We start from the raw sequence: 14576 nt of genomic DNA on the forward strand, positions 1-14576 counted from the left end.
TATACAGAAAAACCCTGTCTCGAAAAACAAAAAATAATCAGTGCGTACCCATTCCATATTTTCAGAAAGGAAAAAATAGTAATAAACAACGGAACGATGGAGCTGAACATCTGTCCGTGCGAGTACTCAAGAATGGGTCACTGAGTGACTCCAACTACTGTCCCCACGTGGGCTTTGTCTCCCCGGCCACACTGACATTCTCATCAGCAAGTGGGTTATTTTGGCACTCTTTTGTCCGTCTCTCAAAGTGCCTATTACAGAGTCGGTTAGGTCCAAAAAATAAAAAATAAAATAAAAACCCAGGCTTCCTGACTGACCTGGCGTCACTGAAGTTGCCTGGCTGAGTATTCCCTTTTGCTTACTAAACTCCTGCCGAGAAGCGGAACCTGGGTCTCACTCTCCTCCACACTTCGCTTTCCTCCCGCATCCACTGAGTCTCTCCTCAGGTTCCACCAGGAGTCCAGAATAAAGCACGTCTCCATCGCCGCAGGAAACGTCCGCCCGCCCGCCCGCCGGCCGCATGCGCCCCTCGCGCCTCTGCGGAGAGCCACTCGCTCACCTACGTCCCACTGCCGCGCCGCCACCTCTGTCGCCGCCGCCTCTGTCGCTGCCGCCGCCGCCTCCGCCGCCGGTGAAACCCGTGAAGCCAGACGTCCGCTCGCCCTGAAGGCACTTCCGGCGCGCGCGGTGACGTCGCCCGGCGCGCCAGCCTCCGGCCCGGGGCCGTCGGGGTTTGGGGGAGTCGGAAGGAGCGCTGCACCGCGCTGCGTTCGCGGACGCCCGCGCTCTTGCGCGCCGCGGAAGGCAGCCGGAGGTGAAGCCGCCGCGGGCTCGCATCCTCTCCGCTTCGCCGCTTCGCCGAAGGTAAGCTCCCACGGCGCTGAACCCAGGAGACTCCTGCGGCCGCGGCCCGGGCCTCCGCCTCGGCCTCGGCTTCGACCTCGACCCTGGCCCCAGCTCCGGCCCCAGGAACGTCCAGCCGGGGTTAGCATTTCTCAGAGTGAGAAACTGGAAAGGCGACAAGCAGGTTTTGGCTACCTGAGGCTTTTTGAATAATCCTCCTACTGGGCCAGCGGGGCGCCCTCCGGGGTACCGCGTCCATTGTCATTCATAGGGGTTCTTAACACTTGCTGCGGACCGACGCGATCGTTTCGCCTGTAATTTGCAGAGTTGTAACAGTGACATTGATTACTAAGCACATTGATAAATATAAAATGTCCCATTCAAAGTACGTAATCCATGTAATAAAGAGTGTCATTTCATGATTTGGTTGTGCACGAAATTTAAAAATCTAAAGAACTTTTATCAAAATGTGAAACTACCCCAAGCTTAACAAAACCGAGTCTCTGTCGTCGTGGCCTACCTATATCAGTAATCCATATATTACAGACTTAGATACAGGAGTTTTTTAAAAACAAGAACAAAAGAGGCGGGGTAGACAGGTGTCCCTTTCGGAGATGGGCGAATCCTTGGAAAACATCTTTTCCGCTTTTACCCTAAGAAGGCGTTAAAAATAGCCTTGTGGCTTCTCCATCTCTCTAAAACCCCTCTTCAATCGCACCGCAGCTCTAAAAGACTTAGCACCCGCTGCTAGAAAAGGAATATGGTAATTCACACCCTACCCACACTGGTACTCTAATCTCTTTAAATGAATGGAGCCTGTGGAATTCTACCCTAATTAAGTCAGTGATAGTCCTTGTTTGTTTCTACTTGGAGTAAGATTCCTAATGTCTCCTTTTTTTCCGTTTTAGAAATGAGCGGTGGCTTGGCGCCAAGTAAAAGCACTGTTTATGTATCCAACCTGCCTTTCTCCCTAACAAACAATGATTTATACCGGGTAAGTTGTATGTACATCTAACTAATGGATTCTTCCTTTAGAAACAGGCTGGAGCTTAAGCAAATGCTGCTCCCTGGGAAAATTCTTAATTGATATCCCCTGCAAATTTTAGTGGGAAATTTTTCAATTTTTTGTTTTAATTTCCCAAAGAGAATTTGCAGTGCTTTGTTGTTTCTGTGTTTTTTTCGAGGCAGGGTTTCTCTGTGTAGGCCTGACTGGCCTAGAACTCACTCTGTAGACCAGGCTGTCATAGAACTCAGAGATCTGCCTTCCTCTGCTGCCTGTACTTGAGTGGTGGAACACTTGCCTAGAGTAGTTACCACACACCTGTAACCCCAGCACAGGGGAAGCTGAGGCAGGAAGATCAGCTTGGACAATTTAGACCCCATCTCACGAAAGAGAAAAGGGATACTGAATTAGGCTTGGAGGTGAGATTTTAGACTGAGTGGTAAGAAATAACCTTATTTAAAAGGTAACTGGGGGGGCTGGAAGTGAAGTATAGCTGGTAGGATGCTTGTCTTGCATGCACAAAACCCTGTGTTGATTCCCTAATGAACTAAGGAATCAGTGGAGAACCCGTTAGAAAGCTATAATCCCATAGGAAACTGCTGGACCTCGGAATCCAATGTTGCTAAATGTCTGGCCCACAATTTCAATATTAGACTGCATATGATGGGATCTTCTAAAAGCCTTTGGGGGGGGTGTTATGTCTGTGTATTAAATAGTCAGAATTATAAGCATATAGATATGTATATATCTATAGAATATAGATCTGGGCAATATATGGGCAACTATATGTAGAAGTAACAGGAAGACGAGGCCAGAATACTAAGGATGGGAGAGTTCTGCACCCACCGATAGAAGTAGAAGGATCTTTGCTTTGTTTTTGATCTTTGGCATCAGGTCTTGTTTTGTAGCCTGGGCTCGTCTCAAACCTTCTTGCTTTGCTCTTTTGAAAACCAGGATTGCAGCCATAGACCATCACTCCTGGCTGCAGATGGGTTTTCCATTATAGGAAAGCATTATCTGCAGTGAGAGTTCTGTCTGTCCTCAGATGGCGGATTGTGTAACTCACTGTGTGGTTTTATTTGATAACACTGATAATAAAAGGACAGGATTAGCTGGAGCTATGGTGGGTTTGTTGGCCCCACAGATCCATCAAATCAGAAGTCCAGCTGCTGCCTAGTATATATGCCATGGATCTAGACATGCTGAGTGGTCCCCCCACCCCCGTCCACTCCCTGGAGGGAGTTAGGAACTGAAGCATATCACTTGTAACTCCAGTAACTGTATTATTCTAGTCACTTAGAAAATGTTTCTTTGGCTTGTTGAATCAGTGTCTTGCTGTGCTGCCCTAAGTCGTGGTCCTCCTCCTCAGTCCCGTACGTATAGGGATATTTGTTAGAAAGTCGGTTGTATAGGCTGCTAATGGCTGGGGTTTTTCATAAAATAGAACAAAGAATCTGGTCAGTGAATACAATCTGAATATTTAATTTGGTGACATTTTAAATTATAAATTATTCTGTGATCTTTTATTTCAGATATTTTCCAAGTATGGCAAAGTTGTAAAGTAAGTATTCACATTACAAAATACTTGGTTGAATAAAGCTACTATTGTTAATATTTTTACATATAGTTCAGTTATTTTCCCATGTACATAAACATTTGACAGTTTTCAAATCATAAGTGACTGTGTCCTATGAGGATTGAATAGTTTAATAGTATTGCTTTTAGAGTGCTGAGAGCCTGAGTGCTAACAGTCTCAGAGCCTGAGACTTACTAACCAGACTCTCACTCTCTAAGCCCCTGAGGTTCTCACAGCTAGTTCTTGTGTGCTGTAGAGCTCCCTGGGAAATGTCTAGGGGACAGTCTTACTGGAGGGACATTATCTTGGTGCTCATAGTACTGCCAAGCCGTGTCAGAGAATATCTGTGGCCAAACCTCTGATCTGGCTGTAGACATGCCACCTGTTTGCCACCTGATATGTTGGCCCTTGAACTGTTCTTAACCTCTGTTGACATGTGTATGATGGGCTATCCCCCAAACTATGGAGAGACTGACAGTGAACCCAGTCATAACTCCTGACTAAGAAGTTCTGTGACGCCTGGCGTGGTGGTGCACGCCTTTAATCCCAGCACTTGGGAGGCAGAGGCAGGTGGATTTCTGAGTTTGAGGCCAGCCTGGTCTACAAAGTGAGTTCCAGGACAGCCAGGGCTACACAGAGAAACCCTGTCTCAAAAAACCAAAAAAAAAAAAAAAAAAGTTCTGTGATTTCAAGCCCATATATGGTTTTAAAGCAGTAGCTACAGCACTGTGTTAGGGCGCATCTTCAGGACTAATCGAATCTGTTAGACTGTGCTACAGTCTTCATTAGCTCCAGATAACTCCCTATGCTATGTACCAATTTCATGTTATTCTCGGCCAATTGAGATGAGAGCAAATTGACGTGGCTAGACTGAAGTCTGTAACTGCACAAGGGAAGAAACCTAGAACAGGACAGTCAGATAAAAAGGCTGATGATCCTTGAGATACCATGTGGGAGCCAAGTGGATTTTGCTGGGTATACATAAGGACTGGATGCACGGGAAGGGTGTGTCAGGATGGTCTGCAGGTCTTGGGAGAGTGTCTACTCAGAGGAGTGTATGCATAAGTGAGCCCTTCACGCCCTGCATCTGAACACAGTGCCACTCTGTCTTTTTGCATGCCAGGAGCATGGAGGATGTCATGTGTTTGTTTTCTTTAAGGTCTTTTTTATTTTTTAAGATTTATTTATTTATTTTATGTATGTAAGTATACTGTCACTGTCTTCAGACATACACCAAAAGAGGGCATCAGATCCCATTACAGATGGTTGTGAGCCACTATGTGGTTGCTGGGAATTGAACTCAGGACCTCTGGAAGAGCGACCAGTGCTCTTACCTGCTGAGCCATGTCTCCAGCCCTTCTTTAAGTTCTTGCTGTGATTTTTCCCCCAGAGAAGTGATTTCAAAGGACAGACCCCATGTAACTGGATTACAGAGTGCCCGTCAGCAGGCTAAGCCTGCCCTGAGGGTGCTTATGCTTCTGTGACACACATTCACAGTACTTAATGATGGGGTCCAGAGTTGGTGGTTTTAAAGTCAACCAAGAACAGGTGTAGCTAGTAGAGATATTTTTTTTTACCTTAGTAATAAAAACAAAGTATCTAATGCAGAGATTCTCGACCTATAGGTCACAGCCCCTTTAGCAAACCTCTATGTCCAAAAAATTTACAATTCAGGACAATGTGAAAATTACAGCTATGAAGTATCAGCAACCAAAAAATGTATGGTTGGGGTCACCACAACATAAGGAACTATAAATTAGGGGTCGCAGTGTTAGGGAGGTTGAGCAGCACTGCCCTCAACTACCCCTGCCCATTTTTGGTTTTGTGTGCACACCCCTGGCATATGCATGTAGAGAAGCCTGGGCGGGGATGGTGAGCACCAGGTCCTGATCTACTACTCGCCACCTTACTCCCTCAAGACGCGGCTTCTCACTGAAGCTCACCGTCTCTTGTTAGGCCTGCCAGGGAGCTCCCGGGATCCCCCAGTCTCTGCCTGTCCAGAATGAGGGGACAGGCAAGTACAACCATGCCCAGATTTTGTGGGGGTGCTGGAGATGACACTCAAGTCCTCATGCTCGGACAGCACAGCCCTGTTGCCCCGCTCCTGCGGGAAGATTCTTCACCCACGTTCCCCTTCCACTTGCTCTGGAGCTTGCACTGTCCTGACTGGATGAATATATGCATTTTGTGTACACACTGTTTTTATGAGTTTCAAACTTCATTCTCCTTTATATTTACACACGGAAATGTGTTTAAAACGGTACATCTTATATAATACAGTAAGTTAACAACTGCATAATTTATTTTGGAGGCTTTTATTGAGCCAGTCCTCTAGCCTGTTCTGTCAGTTGAGGTACTGGAATCCATTCTAGATAACCTTTTCCCCTCAGGTACGTGGTCCACTCGAAGCCACCTGTTCTCTTTAACTGGTGTTTTGCCTTGCTTAGATGCTGACCATGTCTTCCTGGTTCATAGACGTACCAGATGACAGTTGTGTGGCCTGTTCAGAGTCCCATCCCTGGGACACCTTCATCCACTAGTGAGAGTTTGGATGACTCGATTCTTCACTTTGTTCTTTATTCTCCTTTAGCAATTAATAAACCATGTTTGGGGCAGTACAGGTGCTGTGCTCCGCAGGGCCTCGTTTTCATTCACCGTATGCTGCTGATTCTTTCCTGACCCAGTCTTTACCGTGCTTGTTATAGATGGTGGTTTTCCCACTCACTCTGCATTTGTTCTGTATCCGGTCATCTCTTGGCTCCCTTCTTGTTTTTATGGCTGATGTAGGCTTGCAAGTGCTTTCTCCATATTTCATAACTTGGTACTATTTTATCTGTGTGTTCTAATTGTCTTGTAGTTGGCTGGTGGGTGCTGATTTGTGGGCTTCTATATGTTAACGTCATGTTTTGTTTAATTTCTTTCATGTAATATTAAGTTCAAAGTCTTCTCACCTTCACCCTGCTCCAGACACAGAATCAACCTTTTTTTTACCCCAAAGAGATCAGCAAAACATTAATTTAATTTGTTTTGTTTTGTTTTGTTGTGGTGGTGGTGGTTTGGTTTGGTTTGGTTTGGTTTGGTTTGGTTTGGTTTGGTTTGGTTTTTCGAGACAGGGTTTCTCTGTGTAGCCCTGGCTGTCCTGGAACTCACTTTGTAGACCAGGCTGGCCTCAAACTCAGAAATCTGCCTGCCTCTGCCTCCCAAGTGCTGGGATTAAAGGCATGTGCCACCACGCCCAGCTGCTTTATTTTTTAAGATGTGATCTCAGGCTGGACATACAGCTCAGCCATCGAGAACACTGACTGCTTTTCCAGAGTACCCAGGTTCAATTCCCAGCACCCATTGTCAGCTAACAATTGGCTGTAATTCTAGTTCCCAGGAGACCTAGTACTCAGGAACTTCATATATATATACAGATATACATGCAGGCAAAATATTCATGCACATAAAATAGAAATCTCAAATGAGATAGAGTCTCACTACTTACTTGAAGCTAACCTTCAGCTTGGTACAATGATTCTGCCTCGGCATGGTAAGCATGTGCCACCACACCAGGGTCAAGCATCGTTCTTCTAAATTACACTAAATGACGTTGTTGGCGATAGCTGTGTGACACAGGAACACTCAGACAGGGCTAAGGACCACTACACTAGAGATTCTTAGACACACTTGGATCTAAAACTTGAAAAAACAGAAAATCATTTTGTTTTTTGTATACAAAAACAAATGAGGGCTGGTGAGATGGCTCAGTGGGTAAGAGCACCCGACTGCTCTTCCAAAGGTCAGGAGTTCAAGTCCCAGCAACCACATGGTGGCTCACAACCATCCGTAACGAGATCTGACGCCCTCTTCTGGAGTGTCTGAAGACAGCTACAGTGTACTTACATATAATAAATAAATAAATCTTTAAAAAAAAAAACAAATGAGAATAGCTCAGTTTATGCTTTGGGTTTGCAGGGCAGGCGTTAGTAGGGAAGAGGGGGAGTGCTTTGCTATGCACTTGCTGTCACTGCTGCATCACGCTGTCTCGTGCTTGGACCCTTTGAAGCTCTGGTTAGCTCCCAGTTCTGCCTGTGCTCCTCTGCTCTGTCATGGTTGCTTTCTCATTTCTCCTTGATCCCCCAGGACTTTGAAGAGCTAGATGGTTTAAACCAGTCTCTCTCTTCAGCAGGATTTCATAACCTAGGCTGGTCTCAAGCTCTCTAGCAGAGGATGACCGTCGTCTACAGTCCCTTCCATCTCCTGCTGCTGAGTGCTGGGATCACAAGCAGCCACCAACCACTAGGCGTCTTTTTTTATTTCTCATGTCAAAGGTCTCATTATTTAACCTTAAAAAATGATGCTGAGTTTCCTGAGTAGTTAGTTGTTTTATCTCATTTGTAACTGGTTCTTTGTTTGTGCTTTAAGGGTTACTATAATGAAAGACAAAGATACTAGGAAGAGTAAAGGTGTTGCATTTATTTTGTTTTTGGATAAAGACTCTGCCTTAAACTGCACCAGAGCAATAAATAATAAACAGGTAAGCCATTCATTTAATCAAGGTTTTACCCAGAAGTCTCTGTGTTCATCACACAAAAGCTAGGGGGCTGCGGGAGACCACCAAGTTTGATTAATTTCTGTAATTAGGAGTGGCTGCCTTGGGCTGGTGAGATGGCTCAGTGGGTAAGAGCACCCGACTGCTCTTCTGAAGGTCCAGAGTTCAAATCCCAGCAACCACATGGTGGCTCACAGCCATCCGTAACAAGATCTGACGCCCTCTTCTGGAGTGTCTGAAGACAGCTACAGGAGTGGCTGCCTTTTGGAGAAGAGCTTTGTACTGGATTATCAAAATGCTGGAAGAATCTTAAGAGAAAATTACAGCATAGAATTTGTCGTATACTTATTACAGCAAGAAATGAGGAAACAGTATGTGATGACTAGGTCTTGGTGACTATGACCCTGTCTGTGCATTTACAACTTTCTCTGGCTTAGTTATTTGGTAGAGTGATAAAAGCAAGCATCGCTATTGACAATGGAAGAGCAGCTGAGTTCATCCGGAGACGAAACTACTTTGATAAATCTAAGTGTTATGAATGCGGGGTGAGTAAACCCAGAGCTCTGACTCTGCTACAGTATAAGGTTTTCTTGGTGTCACTCATTTTTGACGCCCACCAGTTGGGTATGTGGGGGAACACTCGGACAGGCACAGGACACAGGACTCCAGATGGTCTGCCTGTTCTGTCATTTACACCCTTTTAACAGGAGGCTCTGTCTGAACCTTGGGCTAAACTGATGACATGCAAACTGCAACAATCTTACACACTCATGTGTGGTACATGCATGTCTACACACAACAATAATAAAGAGAAAGAATAGTATCTAAAGAAACTTGGAGTGGGATTATGGGCGTAGCTGAGTGCCAAGGAGATTGCCTGGCACCCTGAAGATATGGGTTCATCCTCAGTATCACAAAGCATAGGTAGGTGATACACACTAAGTTTCATAGTGTATAAGCCTTCAAAACTGTTTTCTAAAACCATAAGGCTAATTATTTATCTTAATGTCTTGGAAGGTTTTAAGTAAAGCATACATTCCTGTTAACAGACATTGCATGAGTTTTGTTGTCTCTGCAAGGGTTTAGTCATCGGGGTTCACCATCAATGTGACCGTATGACCCATCCTCCATAAGATAACAGACTGAGCTTCTCTTGTAGTTATTGTTGGGACAGGATTACAGAATGCTCCCAAGGCTGGTATTGAACCCATAGCCTAGAGAGATTCTCCCTCTTGGCCTTCTAAGCAGCCACAGCTAAATAGGTGTGCTGAGCCATACCTGTTTTTATTTTTAATACCAAGAAAAGTTCACTCTAAGTCTCATAGCTGTTAGTTCCTTAAAATGTCTGCATAAAACTTGAACACCAGATCCAAAAGTATAAGTGGAGAGACAGAGAGGCGATTTCTGCCAGACAGACGTCATAGCTACAAAGTAGCAGGGTAGCAATGACATCATCTACTTCTCTATTTCTGTGATAAACACTGTGACCAAGGCAGCTTACAAAGGAAGAGTTGATTTGGGGCTTTCATTTCTAGAGGTCTAGGAGCTCACCACCTTCCTGATGGGAGCATGGTAGCAGGCAGGCAAGCAGGCATGGCACTGGAGCAGCAGCCGAGAGCTCACAGAAGGTCCAGAAACTGGAAACAGCAAGGAGGCACACGGAGGTTGGTGCCAGTCTTTGGAAACCTGAAACCCACTCCCAGTGACACCCCTCCTCCCATAAGCCACATTTTCGGGTCCTTCCCAACCGGTTACACCAATTCCGGACCAAGTATGCAAGTGCGTGAGCCTGTGGGAGCATTCTCCTTCACATGACAGTCTCCTTTCTCCAGCTGCCGCCTGTTATCTCTGTTCCCCAAGACAAGGTACACTGTAGATGGGTGTGAGGACTAGAAAGGAACCAAATGTGTTTTGAGCACATACTAATGTGGTCGGTTCATACTGTCTGAATCCTGTTGAAAGATTACTTTGAAACTATTGTAAAGTCCTAAGTTACGTTTGTGAAAGAAGTGGTGGCTGTGCAAAGTAGCACAGGCACAGAGTCTGGCGGCCGGGAGGCCCTTAGCATGGAGGCCAGCTGTCAGCAGGCTCTGAGCTACGTACTGAGTTCTAGGCTAGCTGAGGTCACAGGGAGCCTCTATCTCCATTAAATCTGTTTATTTAAGAGCTTACTTACTCTCTCCATGTTTATAGTGAATATAGATTGTCTGAGAATTATCCTCTTGATTTATCAATTCAGACAGATGTTATTGTCATGCTTTATATATTTTGTTGTTAATTATTTGGGGGTTTTTGTTTATTTACTTTATCTCAGTATGTAACCTTAGCTGACCTGGAACCCACTGGTAGACTAGGCTGGCCTCAAATTCAGAAAACTATGCCAGCCTGTGTCTCCTGAGTTCTGGTATCAAAGGCGTGTGCCACCACAGCAGGGCCAATACTTTTTTTTTTTTTTTTTTCCATAAAGACAGTGTCGCTAGCATAGACCAGTCTTAAACTTGTTACGTAGTAGAACAAGGCTTTAAACCTCTCCTCTCCCACACCAGAGTGCTGGGATTACAGCCAGGCCACTACCCGTGGTTTCCATGTTGTAGGGGAGTCAGATGCCGTGCTCTAGGCAGCACTGCAGCAGCTGAGCTACATTACACGCCTACTTTGTATATTCCCCCTAAAAACAATCTGCTTACATTTATATATCCTGATTTTCTCCCAGAGCAATTTTACTACTGACCTTTTCCTTCAGTGATGGTGTTAGCATCTTTTGTTATATATATCATTGTTATATATATCATTTCAAAACACAATAGAATTCTCCCCACAGTAAATTAACAGTAAATGCTACCTCTTGGATTCTGCCATATGCCAAGTACAAAGTACAGATTATTTAAGGCATTGGGATATATTTTTTTTTTCTTCTGTTGAAGTCTTGGCTTAGTCTCTCCTACATGAGTTAACATTATACGATTGCATGTAGTTTAGTGAGCTGAGGTGCAGATTGTCATCCCTAGCTCTGTGTTTTACAACTCAGTAGTATACATGATGATATTAATTCAGCTGAGTAAAATAGGGCAGTAATATAAGCCATATACTTAAAGAAAGAAAGAGAAATATTGTATAGAAATATTGTATATTGTATAGCTCTGTCTAAGAGCTCAAGCCCGGGCCCCGGGCCTGCAGGGCAGGGACTCTGTCACTGAGCTGTCTCCCCAACATCTGCTTATTTTCAAAGCTGATTATTCAGCAACATCTTACAGGTTGGTAGAAATAATTTTATCCCTATTTATCAGGCTAATCTAGAATTTATGTTAGTGTTAATAAAGCACTTAGAGTTAGTTCTTTTTTGTTTGGTTGGTTTTGGTTTTTTGAGACAGGGTTTCTCTGTGTAGCCCTGGCTGTCCTGGAACTCACTCTGTAGACCAGTCTGGCCTCGAACTCAGAAATCCGCCTGCCTCTGCCTCCCAAGTGCTGGGATTAAAGGCGTGCGCCACCACGCCTGGTGAGTTCTTTTGTAGGGTAAAAGTTGAGGTTTAAAATGTTTGAGGAAAGAATTCTACTTTGCTCCCTAGTTATTACTGTAGCATGCTAGCACTTAGAGTATCAGGTGCTCTGCCTCCTCTGTACGAAAGGAACCGGTGTTCCTTCCTCTGTTTCCACAGTGAGAGTATCGTTTCCTGGATTCTAGCCTTCGATGCACAGGGTCAGGGCACGTTTCTATCAGTAACAGCAACTATAGTGGTTCATTGTTTTTCTTTGTTTGTTTTTTAATGCAAAACAAAAGGAAAGTGGACACTTAAGTTATGCCTGTCCTAAAAACATGCTTGGAGAGCGTGAGCCTCCAAAGAAGAAAGAGAAGAAGAAGAAAAGGAAACTCCCTGAACCGGAAGAAGAAATGTACGTATGTCTGTCTCACTCCCTGAGGTGCTGTGCTGTGTGCCTTTTTCCTGCCAGCTGACCAAATCTGGATTTTCTCTCTTTGCTGATCTAGTGAGGAAGTAGAAGTGAGTGAAGAGGAAGGGGAGGACCCGGCTCTGGACAGTCTAAGTCAGGCCATAGCGTTCCAGGTACCGACATACTGGCTCTGGAGGACTGGGGTCTGGGGACACTGCTCAGCAATGACCAGATGCCTGGCAGGCTGGGTTCGCAGCAGAGGGCAGGAGGAAAGGAAATGGTGTGCCATGGTGTGCTTTAAGTGAGAGCAGCTACAGCCTTTAAACTACCTACCCAGGAGGCTGAGGTGGGGAACCACTGGAGCTGAGGAATTCAAGACCAGCCCAGGATACTGTGTCTCAGAAAAAGGAGGGGATATAGTGAGCACACTGGTCCATACCTGTAAACTGAGCACTCGACTCGAGAAGATGACAGGTTAGCCTAGCCTGGACTACAGAGTGAAACCTTGTCTCAGAGATTGAATAAATTGTAACACAGGGCACCGTGATGTACTTCATGCTCTTAGTGTGTATATGTGTGTGTGTGTGTGTGTGTGTAGTGGGCAGTGGTTTGTTTTGATTTGTTTTGAGACAGTTTCTTCTTTATGTATGTAGCCATGGCTGCCCTGGCACTCACTCTGTAGACCAGGTTGGCCTCGAACTCACAACAGAGATCTGCCTGCCTCAGCCTCCCTGATGCTGGGCTTAAAGGTGTGCGCCACCACCACCTGGCTGTAGTGCACGGGTTTTTATTACTGCACTGATCATCTGCAATGGGATTCTGTTCCCTCTCACCTCATACATTTCAGGCAACACATTATACTAAGATCTTTGAATGAAACATTGTAATTTGTCTTTCTGGACTGTAAGGTCCCACATACTTTTAGTGTGTTATTAATCTGTCTTCATTAAAAAATTGGGCAGAGGTATTGATTTAACTGGATGTGTTAGCACATGTCTGTAATCCCAGCACATGCGAGGTAGAAATCAGTTCAAGGCCAGGCTGAGCAATATGATCTCAGAAATTAAATTAATGTTTAAATTAAAAGTTTCATTTAAAATTCTTTAGCATAATCTAGAAAGAATCCTTGCATAGAACGGAGCCAATCACCTTGCATACTTGTCTTCTCACCTGAGAAGGCTGAGGCAGGAGATCATGAGTTCAGGCCTAGCCTGGGATACCCAATAAGTGCCAGGCCAGCCTAAGCTATGTAGTATAGCTCTGTCAAAACAGAACAGGACAGGGCAGGACAGGAAAGGGGGCTGAGGAGGGATTCAGTTTAGTTGGTAGCATGCACAAAGCCCTGGTTTTATTCTCCAGCACTGCATAGGCCTGGGATAGGAACACAGCCCCAGCATCATGGAAGTAGAGGCAAAGGCTCAGAAGTCCAAGGTATCCTACATAGGGAGTTCAACACTTCTCTCTCAGGGAAGAAAAACCCTGTGATAATTTTGAGTAGGACTGCGATGGGGGACCAAATTTGTCAGTGTGGCCAGGAGGGTGGGAATTATTTGTGTTCTGGTAATTTTCCATGGTAAGGTAATTCTTTTGAATCAACATGATATGCCATAAATAACTGCTTTTATTCTGCTTCTGAATCATACTACAGCAGGCCAAGATTGAAGAAGAGCAAAGCAAATGGAGACCCAACCCAGGGGGTCCCTCGACCTCAGATGATTCTAGACGACCAAGGATAAAGAAAAGCGCATACTTCAGTGATGAAGAAGAACTTAGTGATTAAAATATTTATTTTGTAAATATTCAAATAAAATCTTACTGTACCAAATGTAGTTGCTGAATAGAGACTGGTTTTAGTCTTTGAAAATAAGGACACTTAAAGCCAAATGGTATTTGGCATGGTGATTTTTATTTTTTTTTTTTTTAGCCAATGCAATCTGTCAAGGAACAAAACAAAGAAAAACTTCCCAAGAAACCTACAAAAAAGGCAGCAGAACTAATAAGTTGAGCAAAAGCATGCGATTCGGGATTGAGATACAAAAATAAAAGAACAAAACCGGGGCCAGTAGGATGATGGCTCAGCAGGTTAAGGTGCTTGCTGAAAAAGCCTGGAAACTGGAGTTCGATCTCTGGAACCCATGGAAACGTGGATGAAGAGAACCGACTGCACAAAGCTGTTCTCTTGTCTCTAACATGCCCTCAGACACCATTTATTTACTTATTATCTGTATGCGAGTACATTGTCACACTATTCAGACACACCAGAAGAGGGCATCAGATCCCATTACAGATGGTTGTGAGCACCATGTGGTTGCTGGGAATTGAACTCAGGACCCCTGGAAGAGCAGTCAGTGCTCTTAACCACTGAGCCATCTCTCCAGCCCCATTTCTTTTTTTTTTTCTTTTTTAAAGATTTATTTTTTATATGTAAGTACACTGTAGCTGTCTTCAGACACTCCAGAGGAGGGCGCCAGATCTCGTTACTGATGGTTGTGAGCCACCATGCGGTTGCTGGGATTTGAACTCTGGACCTTCGGAAGAGCAGCTCTTACCCACTGAGCCATCTCACCAGCCCTCCAGCCCCATTTCTAAAAAAGAAATTTTGCAAAAGTAATATTTTGCACATTGAAATATGCAACCATTGCAGAAGGCCATCTTGAAAGGTCAAAATGAATATATGTATTAAATCATTCAATAAATAAATATAGAATAGCTGGGCGATGGTGGCGCATGCC

The 14576-nt window shown here is 44.6% G+C and overlaps 2 protein-coding genes across 11 annotated transcripts in view; one reads left to right on the top strand and one right to left on the bottom strand.

The window, feature by feature from the left end:
• Pphln1 (periphilin 1) overlaps window positions 1-652 on the bottom strand; it is a 92550-nt gene extending 91898 nt beyond the window's left edge. For 8 of the 10 annotated variants that reach the window (XM_029469708.2, XM_085831727.1, XM_085831725.1 and 5 more), the window contains exon 1: window positions 560-620. The gene's annotated coding sequence lies outside the window, so the exon portion shown is untranslated. Of the gene's footprint in view, window positions 1-559 lie in introns of all 10 variants that reach the window. The other 2 variants (XM_021182843.3, XM_021182846.3) reach the window with 1 other exon arrangement.
• A 42-nt stretch (window positions 653-694) lies between these two features.
• Window positions 695-13673, top strand: Zcrb1 (zinc finger CCHC-type and RNA binding motif containing 1). The gene is made up of 8 exons (XM_021182839.3): window positions 695-864; window positions 1752-1837; window positions 3379-3407; window positions 7830-7941; window positions 8394-8501; window positions 11735-11847; window positions 11942-12017; window positions 13493-13673. The coding sequence occupies exons 2-8, from the start codon at window positions 1754-1756 to the stop codon at window positions 13622-13624; spliced, it is 654 nt and encodes a 217-aa protein (XP_021038498.1). The 5' UTR covers window positions 695-864; window positions 1752-1753; the 3' UTR covers window positions 13625-13673.
• Window positions 13674-14576: the final 903 nt, after the last annotated feature.

The sequence above is a fragment of the Mus caroli genome, unplaced genomic scaffold, assembly GCF_978045245.1.
Source record: "Mus caroli unplaced genomic scaffold, Mus_caroli_1 scaffold_16, whole genome shotgun sequence".
In the NCBI taxonomy this organism is placed as follows: Eukaryota; Metazoa; Chordata; class Mammalia; order Rodentia; family Muridae; genus Mus; species Mus caroli.

Excerpts from the sequence above, each read along its gene's own strand:
- Zcrb1 (XM_021182839.3), top strand. The coding sequence starts at position 1,754 with ATGAGCGGTGGCTTGGCGCCAAGTAAAAGCACTGTTTATGTATCCAAC. Across the intron at positions 1,838-3,378 it reads CAAACAATGATTTATACCGG|ATATTTTCCAAGTATGGCAA; the intron begins GTAAGTTGTATG and ends CTTTTATTTCAG. Across the intron at positions 7,942-8,393 it reads GAGCAATAAATAATAAACAG|TTATTTGGTAGAGTGATAAA; the intron begins GTAAGCCATTCA and ends TCTCTGGCTTAG.